General features: G+C 38.3%; 1 protein-coding gene across 1 annotated transcript; it reads right to left on the reverse strand.

The window, feature by feature from the left end:
• Positions 1-4,126: 4,126 nt before the first annotated feature.
• Positions 4,127-10,127, reverse strand: RpS20 (ribosomal protein S20). The gene is made up of 3 exons (XM_089648943.1): positions 9,968-10,127; positions 7,953-8,123; positions 4,127-4,392 (listed from the first exon to the last, which is right to left on the reverse strand). The coding sequence occupies exons 1-3, from the start codon at positions 9,968-9,970 to the stop codon at positions 4,186-4,188; spliced, it is 381 nt and encodes a 126-aa protein (XP_089505069.1). The 5' UTR covers positions 9,971-10,127; the 3' UTR covers positions 4,127-4,185.
• Between the last annotated feature and the right edge of the window lie 705 nt (positions 10,128-10,832).

A 10,832-nucleotide genomic window follows, 5' to 3' on the forward strand; every position in this document is an offset into this window, starting at 1 on the left:
GAGTCAAGTTCTGTAAGTAGTATCATTAGTTCATTGAAATTTTTGTTCATGCTTCTGATATTCATGGAAAATATTTTTAGGTTGGATTTATTTAGGGTTTTTTGAACTTCTACAGAACTACTTGTTTCGATACATGGAATCTGCGACAAATTGTCTAAAATATTATTTATATTATCTTTCATTTTTTAAATTGGTGTAGGGTGTTGGTAGCTAAACTTTGGATGAAGACTAGAAGCTGAACAAAACTTGGCGAGCAATTTAGAAAACAAGTTGTATGTAGAGTTTTTACTGTTGGCAATGTTAGAAAATAATGTTGATGTTTCAAAGCAATAGAAATAGGAATAGTATCTTTTACCGGATTCTTGATTCTGACACTAGTACAATATATGTGATACCTCAAAACAAGTACAATAAAAAAATAATAATACGATACAATAAAAGTTTTACACATGATAATTTTAGAACTATAATTGTGATGAATTTGGTGAGAGTAGTGCCAGTGTCTCCGCATTAGAAACAAGAATTGCAGGTGTTCCGATATCTCTACGTACGTAGATCTGCCCTGATTTGATCCACGAATACTTAAAAAAATTTTCCTTTGTAGCTTTGCGGGCCAGGTACCACAAGTGGTTAGCACGAAATGTCAGGTGTTCCGCAACGTAGACTGGTGAGCTTGGTCCGGCAATCCCTAAGTTCAGAGTGTTGAGCTTCTCCTCGGGACTGGATGCAATTGAAAACACTACACCTGGGTGGGACCCAAACGCGATGTCAACTCAACCACTGACCAGTCGGTGGTTGAGTTAACATCGCGCTTTTACTAACGCTTTTAATCACGACGTTTCTGAGGTTAAAAAAATTTATTTTAATATAAAAAGTGAAGTTACGTAGGGGAAAGTTCTTTGAAAAAAATAAAGTGTATTTTATTTATTGTTTTTAGGTTTAATTTGTAGAACTCCATTAAAGTTTAAATTTTTATTTTAAATGATAAATTTAATAATATAAAATTGAACATTAAAAATACTTTATTTTTTATTTTTTATCACAAGAGTGTCCCTGCCTGTGCAGTGTACAGACAGGGGAACTAAGTCACCACCCGGTTGGGGGGCGTTGTGAGGCGGAATAAGGTAGGGGCTGTAGGAAGGGATTTGTTAATGCGGGCCTTGAAGAGGCTCGGATTATAGGAGGGAGGAAAAACAGATGCCGGTAGCTCGTTCCACATACCAGCCGACTTACACAAAAACGAGTCGTAAAAACGGCCCGTTCTCATGAAGCCAACGTCAACCGTGAACGGGTGTTCAGTTCGTGTCCGTCGAGTTTCGCGCACGTGCACCGGTGCATCAGGAATCAATGCTGCTAGCTCCTTGGAGCAGGCTCCATTGAAATACCTGTAGAACAGACACAGCATGCCTACATTGCGTCTATGCATTAGAGAAGGCAATCAGTCTGTTAACAACGGATTGTCAATCAGACAGATCGCTCTCCTTTGCACAGATTCAAGCAGGTTTATCAAGTATTTTGGGGCACCAGCCCAAAGGTGGCTCCCAAATTCAATAGTTGGGCGGACTTGAGACTTGTACAGGGTCAGCAGCTGGTCACTGTTGAAGAATCTCCTAGCCCTGTACAAGACGCCCAACTTTTTGGAGGCCTGATTTACTCGGGCTTCTATGGATCCCCGATACTTGAGCCGGTCTGATATAGTAACCCCAAGCATTTCAATGGAGTCTTTATTGGGGAGAGTGCTCCCATCAAATTGCACCAGACAGTCATTGATCTCCCTCTTTGCCGAAATCAGACACGCTTGGGTTTTTGAGACGTTGAAACTGACCAAGTTGCTGTTACTGTTTTCAATTGAAAATATACTCTCTAAGCTTTTTTATAGTTGGAACGTGTTTAGCCGTTTAACACAGGGGTGGCAGAGAGGATAGACCGCCACATAACTTAATCTCGGCACACATTTCTGGCTTCATATACATTCGTAAATCGTCTCATACATATGTCTTCTGTTATTCTGATTCTTGACCGGACTCAAGCATTTGCTTCATTGATCATGCTATGTCTTCAAAGGGCGGCCCCTACTCATTGGTAATGGTATATCTCTAAATACAGTGGAACCTGTAATGTGAGCGTAACAACCTTGAATGTGATTTTGATTTGAAACAACAATTTATGTGCAAATAATTAATTCTTTTTTACTAGAAAGCTGTCTAGAGACATTTGTTTTTACCAAAGCTTCGAAATTCAGTCAAAATGTGACAGCATTATCATTGAATAAATTTGTGGAACGCATAGACACCTCCTTATTAGGGTGATGCTTCTAAATGTACGATGCAACAGCTTCCCGTTTCTCTTATTGCGTCAGAAGATTGCTCTGCTACTTCCTCCTTCTCCACTAACAAACTGTCTTCCATAACTTGTTGCTTTGAAACACAATGCAACTCCATAAGTTCTTCGGTGGTCAGCTTTTGACTGTGCTCTTCCACAAGCTCATCAATATCGTTGTTATCCACCTCCAGTCCCGTGTTATTGGCCAAATACACAATCTCGTTGATTGTAGACTCCACAGGTACTGTTTCAAATGACATTCGACAACGCTCTTTGGCCAAAGCTTCTTCCAAGCAGAAGTGAGGGTCCTCTTGGTAACCCCTTGTTAATCATCTTGAGGCAAGTAAAGATGTGAAAGTGATCTTTCCAAAACTCTCAAAACCACCTGAAGAGTGTTTATATGGATAGTTTCTTAAATAAACTGCTGGAGTAACGGGGTGGTGTCGCATATATCTTCTCAATTTTATCCTTGTTCTTGAGGATAGTGCAATTCCGTTGATGTAGACCGATTGAATGTGCTCGCTAAATCAGCCACGCTCATACCTTGTTTTCTATTTTCAATGATTTTACGTTTTATTTCTGCAGTTACTTTTATTGTCTTATTGCTGTCTTCTTTTCCTCTTTTCTTCAGAAACATTTTTGCAAGGGTTAACTTTGCCCAAAAAAAATTACAAATAATGTGTAAACACGCTACTTACAAGTAGCTGGGGTATATTGATACCCCCTTCGGTACAAACGGCATTTTTGGATGGTTGGTATGGGGAAGGTTAATTAGTGTTTCTCTAAGTTCCACTCTATTTGTATTTTGTTGCGATTAATTGGTAAATTATAGAGTTAGTTTCAATTAATTAATGGAGATTTCTGCTTTTGTTGTGTAGAGATTGTATACTGCCAGTTTTGTTGCAAAACACGTGCAGATTTTGCCAGTTTTGTTAGGAACTGAAAACTTGTTTTAAGTTCATTTTGTATGGGGCAGCCATGTTGAATGTAATATATTTCTGGATCTCTGATTGGCCCAATTAAATACTGCTGTTTTTGTTCCGTAACCTGAATGAGATTGCCGTTGTTGTTGTGGAGTTCCACAACAACGTCAGTTAACTAAATATAATAAAAACAACAATGTACAGGATAGTCATTTTGCTCCGAAACCTTTGCAGCTGCCAATGGTATTTTTGATTCTCTATCCATCACCATATCTAACTTATTTGTCTTCGTTTTAACACATCTCATGTGGTTGGTTCCTTCGACTTGCATTTCTTCCAGTATCACATACTTGACTAAAATTATATTCCAAATGAGGCAATATTCTATTCTCCTAGTGTCCCCTCCTGTCGGAGATTGACTTAAGGTTCGTCTGCACACAGCACCTGCGTGATTACCTGTCGCAATAATTTAAAGTGTATGCAAGCCATTTGTGCATAATACAATTTCGCCGTCTTATTGCTTACTTGTTCAAATTTAGTTTGCACAAATTAACATTTGTGTAAGCCGTTTACCGCCATCTTAATATATACATGCTTTCTTGTGCAAATAGGATTGAGCATGTTGAAAGACCTCATCACCATGCCAATCCATTCTTACTATTTGTTATCTAGAGGATTCCTCGTTCAATATTGACAAATTATTTTTAAAAAAACACACAAATAGGTTTTTAGGCTAGTTTTTGTCACATCTATAGTAAAATGGCCGCAAAGAGTTAGTAAAATGCATTATTTTGCTTCATATATGCTGACCTATTTATTTATTTATCAGTCTCAATAACAGTTATTCCCCAAAATATAAATAGTGAAAAATAAAAGCCAGATTGTTAAAATATAGTGTATATTTTAATTTTTGAAGTCATTGTGGCTGTTGATGGATAGTCTAATCGTCGGCGATGGTGACCTCGACCTCTACTCCGGGCTCCAGGTTGATGGTGGTGATCTGCTTGACGATCTCAGAGGGTGAGTGCAGATCGATGACGCGCTTGTGGATGCGCATCTGGAAGCGATCCCAGGTCTTGGAACCTTCTCCGCAAGGAGTCTTACGGGTGGTGATGCGAAGGATCTTGGTAGGCATGCGCACGGGGCCCTGGAAGAGATTAGTGTTAATTTAAAATCACGTGATTTTTACTTATTTTTTTTTATACCCGTTAGGGTTTTTAACACGTAATACCCGGAGGTTCAAAATAAAACACATGCGGCGATGGTGGGTCCAGATTGACCCGGCTGAAATGATGAAATTAAAAGGCTTTTTAAACAAAGTCACAAACAAAAATCACAATACTAGAAATGTACCCGAATGGTTGACAACATCTGCGCGGGACTGTGAGAGACAAAGACGGAAGGACAGAGCAAGAGATATGCTGTTTCGTCGGCTGCTCGAATTCAACTGAGAAGGAATGGAATTTTTGCGTGTTTTTATACACAATTATTCTAATAACTTTTTTAAAACGTGTCCGATTTTAATCATTTTTGAGTCGAAATGTGGGTAAATATTTGATGAAAGAATAGACAAAAGGAAATTAGCCTAAACGAGATATTTGCGGCAAAATTTTTTATTTAAAAAACACTGGGTCAAATCAGACCCATCACCGGAGTCGAGGTGTTAAACCATCGCACATTTTGGCATAAAACCAAATAAAATATACAATCCAAGTAGCATCCCTGGTTCGACACCAATGAAGATTTCCTCCGAAAACTGGTTCAGTCTCTTGGCCCTAAACATAAGTTTATATTGAGACTGACATCCCATGAGAGATGTGCAGCTGTTGGAAGTGGGCAGCACCAATAGCATAGGAAATAACAGGATCAGAAACACCCATTCATTTATGGTTCCAATATGTTATGCCTTAATAATAATAATAATATTTGGCTAATTTATATAGCGCCGTTTTCGTGAGAAATCACCTCAAGGGCGCTGTACAAATATATTTCTTAAATATTTAATACTAGAACTACTGACTTATCTCTAAGACTTATATCTAGTGACTTACGACTAAGGCCTATAACTACTATCTTAACGACATATACACGAGTATTTACATATTTGGCAACTTACAACTAAAATTAAAATTAACAATTTAAACTTACTAACGCCAGAAGAAGAAGGAAGTTCTATTATATTAGGGTGGATTTATTGTTAGCTGGATATATTATATGTTAAATGAATTAAATTAATGAATAAAATCAATCAATCGCCAATCTTAAACGCATTTAGATGATTCATCTGCCAACAATTAAACCGATTAACTTGTTATGTTCCCGCTGATATTGTCCATTGTCCACTGGTAGGCAAGTCAATAGCAAAATTGAATGAACGGAATCGCTAGATAATGTAACAATTACGGTATAAAAAAATGAAAAAAAATAAATATTTGGATAGAATGACGGATTTATGGAAATGAGTGTCTGAAAAAGTGAGTTTTTAGTTTGGATCTAAATTCTGTTGGGCTGGTTATACATCTCAATTCCATAGGAAGTTTATTCCAAGCCTTGGGGCCGGATACTCCGAATGCACGATCACCAAACTTAGTGTTCGGATTTCGCTTAGGCTCTTTCAACCTTCCAATTGCAGATGATGTCGCTGATCTAAGAGTTGACTGCCTTAGACCAGTATTTTCCGGAATGCATAGCTCAGTAATATACGGTGGCGCCATTTCGTTGATAGCTTTAAACACCATCCAGCATAACTTGTACTGGATCCTTTCAGGACACTTCAGCCAGTGAAGATTTCGGAGGTGTTCCGAAATGTGCGAAAACTTGGGTACCCCGGTGATAAGCCTTGCTGCGGCGTTGAACACTGATTGTAGTTTATCAGTTTCGCATTTAGGAAGATTTGCATAAATGCCGTTGCAATAGTCAAGACGTGATACTATATATGAGTTCACAAGTAATTTAGTTGCCTCTGTTGAAAGGTTTCTACGAACTGACTTAAGTTGTCTAAGGTAGAAGAACCCCGTGCTAACGGTCTTATTTACCTGACTTTTTAAAGAAAGGTCTGAATCCAGATAAACTCCCAGAAGTTTGACGGTTGTTTTAGCAGTTACGTCGTTGCCGGAAATAGCGATTGGTGAGTTTTCTATTAAATGTTGGCGTCTATGTGTGGCTGCCCAGAGAAACTCCGTTTTTGAAGGATTTAGCTTAAGTTTATTTGAGGACATCCAGAGATTGATTGCTTCTAGACACTCAGCTGTGCGAATTTTTAGGCCGTCGATCTCATTTGGTGAGCAGTAAAAGTATATTTGCTGATCGTCAGCATAACAGTGAGATAAAAGGCCAAATGACTCGATAATTTTTGCGACGTCATTTGTAAAAAGAATGAAGAGAAGTGGACCCAAAACGGATCCCTGGGGTACCCCTGAAGAGAGTTTTGAGAAGTTGGACTGTTTATTTCCAACCTTTACTGCTTGCGAGCGATTGGATAGATAGGATTCTAGCCAATATTTGATGTTAGAATGTAAGCCAAACGTTACTTCTAGTCTCTTAATGAGAAAGTCGTGGTCAATGGTATCAAATGCAGCGCTCATATCCAAAAGTGAAATAAGTGCTAACTTACCTGACTCTATGGCAAGGGTTATATCTGACAGGACACGAAGTAATCCGGTTTCTGTTGAGTGGAACCTCCTATATGCAGATTGATGATTTGTGATTAATTTATTAAGATTTAAGTGGGAGATTATTTGAGAAGCCACAATTTTTTCTAGTAGTTTAGCTACGAAAGGCAGATTTGATACAGGTCGATAATTACCCAGGTTGTCGGCATCAAGCTGTGGTTTTTTAATAATTGGGGTAACTACAGCAGACTTAAGTGGCTCCGGGAAGTCACCTGTGCTTAGGGACTTATTAAACACGTGAACCAGGAAAGGGGATAACACGTTGCAACATTTCTTGAGAAGCCACGTTGGGATAGGGTCAAGAGTACATTGTTTGTTTGGCGAACTAAGGATCAACTTTCCTACTTCTTCCAGCGTTGTAGGTTCAAAAGATGACAGTATCCTTGTGGAATTGGCTGTAAATCTTGGCGGAGGGGCAGAAGATGTGGAGGCGCGTATGGTTTCTATTTTTTCACAGAAAAACTTAGAAAAGGCCTGCGGTGTAATTTCTGTAGCAGTTGGAACAGTATTACCAGCGATGATAGTTTTGACCGAGTTCCAGAGACGTCGTGGATTTTTCCGCTCAGAGTCAATTTTATTGATCCAATAATCGGATCTTTTGGCACTTATTTTGCTTCTGTACTCATTTTGAGCATTTATCCACTGATCTCGTGTAGTAACATCTGGGTTTCTTCTATATGACCTCTCTAGTTTCCTCATTCGCCTTTTCTGGCTTCGGCACTCTTCGTCGAACCAGCCGTCAGACTTTCGAACTTTCCGCGTTTTCGAGGTGGTTGGAGCATATTTTATTAATAAGTTTGAAAGAGTGGTGTTATACTCCTCGATTCCCTTGTTGAGAAGAAGGCTCAAATATCTGGAAAATGATTACCATGTTGTGGAACCAGAGACAGGTCCATACACCCAATGCCAAAGAACCCCAGAGAAAGGTAGTAAAGAGACTGGGCTACTTCCTAAGGGAATAAAGTGAAACACGGCAGGTAGCACAATGGTTTGATCGCTTACAGGAGTCATGTTAAATAAGGAGACAGGTATTTACCTTAACCCTCAACTTCTGCTTCTTGGCATTGGCCACCAGTCCAGTGCACACCTTCTCCAGGGACTTGACGTTCCTCGAGGTGAGGGTGATGCGAATCCTGTGGATCAGGGACGCCTCGGCGGTGGGCTTCTCCACGTCTCCTCCCTTCCCTTGGACAACAGCTGAGGCTTGCTGCAAACAAACCATCAAATGTTAACACATTGGATTTTCAACAACATTTTCAATGGGCACTTTTATAATTTCTACAGTTACTGCACAGCAACGGCATAAATAAAACAAAACACGTTTGTTCTTTATTACAATTGCAACTCTTTCTTACACACTATGCAATAGCGTATAACGGCAGAGGAAAATGAGACAAACGATGTATGTGTCTGCTTCCCCAAAAAGGAAAATTGTAATCATTATCATAAATCTCCCTCATACGTAACCAAAGAAATGATATGCCGTTGCCGTGGGAATTATTAAAGCGCCCAATGCTGGCCTTTTCTATACACAACAAACACCATGCGGCACATTTTGACACGTAAGTATGTATTTGAAGGTTCGGTCACACGGCGCGACCTACCTTGCTTAGTGAGTGATAGCCACTAGGAGAGAGTCATCACACATAGCTACCGAAACTGCGAGTAAAATGTCTTACATGTAGAATAATGCACAAAACAAACATTTAACTATGAATTTGAATTTTACATTTCAGACTGAGTGTCGAAGACTGACAACTAGGTCACGTGACCACCAAAATGGCAATCAGAATTGAACATATTTTGATTGAATCGCGCAAATGTTTAAAAGCTGCTAACTGAGTTATTCACAGCGAATACCTTGTCACACGAAGCGATTTAAATGCTACTATTCAAATGGTAGTGTCGAAATTGCTTTGTGTTACCAACGCTTCAGTGAAACTTAATGGATCATGTGGGACCTCCGCATACAGAGATAGCGCTAACGAATAACATGCGAAAGTTGCATAGATAAGGTTAACCAGTGGAATGCCGATGGGTCTCTGGAGAACATGTGAGCATTCTAATATTATCCTTTTTAGAACAATTTGCGATGCGATTTTGTCCGAAATCTAAAAACCAAATCGGCATCGCTTGTGCTGATAAAACTTTACATTCCACTATTGAGTTTTATGAATGGCGCCTCTTTGAAGGCATAAAAAAAAGTATTTTTTGTTTTAGGCTGCGGCCTTCAACAGGTTAAAAGAAAAAACATCATATTATTATTATTATTACTTTGAAGCAAGTACTGCGAGATTATAAATAATAATACCAAAGCATTTATATAGCGCAGTTTAGTGTCATAAAAGATTAATACATTGACCGGTCAATAGAAAAGTGGACAAAGGTGTTAGGTTCCCACACACGAGTCTTGGGCTCGATTCCCTTGCGAGCTATTCCTCCATCATTGCAAAAACATCGGCAGTAGGAAGTTTTCAAATATAGTCAGATTGTTAATATCCCAGGAATGTTTACAACACAAATTATTTAACTATCAATATACAGATATTATTGCGTTTAGTAAGGTTAAAAAACTGTGGAATATTTTTAAAATTAGCAAATAACTAGTTCTCTGATATATCTGATACACTTGAAGGGCTAACAGGGAATAACAAAGTAGTTAATATTGATGCTGATTTATTTAATTGTCCTGATTTAAAAGGCTCTTTCACGAATTTAACTGGTGGCAGAATGGAAAGAAATTGTTGGCGAATATGCACCAATTCAGTCGACAGCATTTCTAGGTTATGTCACCATTCTAAAATCAGTACGCCACATTAAGTTCAACAATACACTATCGCAGTTTTGAGTTATTTAACTAAAACACCACCAAACACGAATTCGACTTAAATTAGGCAAAACTTTAATTTTTAGACCGCGCAAAGTCGAATCACTGACAGATCACAGGCGGGAACACGTGGTTGTTTGTTTTAGCGTTATTATCAGATATAATAATGTTTTCGGCGAATAAAATATACAGAAAATCATGTGCACTTAACGTTTATGGCTTACCATTTTGTTTTTTAGAAAATTCTGGTCGAGATAATCAAATTATCAAAAATTGATCAGCGCTGAACCAGAAAAGGTTAGCCCAGAAAAATTGGCTGACGGAAATGGCCGAGTTGACAGTTCTCTACCAACATCAGAAAAAATATTGCCACAGTGAAAATAATTTAATTTAAAAAAAAAATTGTTCACCCTTCACAATAGCGATCGCGTTCATGAAATCTAATTGCGCGTTCCCACCCAATAAACGAACCGGCTTTCCATGCCACAGAATGCCCGATAAAAATAGATACCCAATGTTGAATTAATTTCAACTTTCCTTCAATTAAATATTTTATAAACTAGCTGTACCCCGCAACGCGTTGCCGTGGCTCAATATGTCTGTCCGTGCAGTAGAGAAACAATAGCGCGTTTTGGCTTTATGTACCCATCAGATGACGCTGTTTTTCAAAAAAGCATGTTTTAACTGTCACAGGTGACATCTATGTAATATATAAAAACACGCGTATTCGAATGTAACTTTTTGTCAACATAATAAAGCAATCTGTGAAGAACTTTCGTAGATTCAATATTTTGAACAAACGAACATTTACATTTTTATTTATTTATAAATGAACCGTGTGAACGGATGGTTGCTATGCGAACGCCGCATAGTACAAAAATGTATGATTATGTCAAATGAAACAAAATGAATAGAAATATAGCAAGATTGCGCAACAATTTCTTTCCATTTTTAAACGGTTCATTCTATGAAACAGCTCATAGAATAGATTAGATTTGATCCCAGTTTTAAATTTAGGCAACATTTTCGGGGACCTAAAATTAAAAATACATAAAGAAATTGAATTTATAATCATAATCAAAATGTAGA

This window comes from Hesperophylax consimilis, chromosome 28 (genome assembly GCF_061612785.1).
Source record: "Hesperophylax consimilis isolate HC1 chromosome 28, BYU_Hcon_1.0, whole genome shotgun sequence".
Taxonomy (NCBI): Eukaryota; Metazoa; Arthropoda; class Insecta; order Trichoptera; family Limnephilidae; genus Hesperophylax; species Hesperophylax consimilis.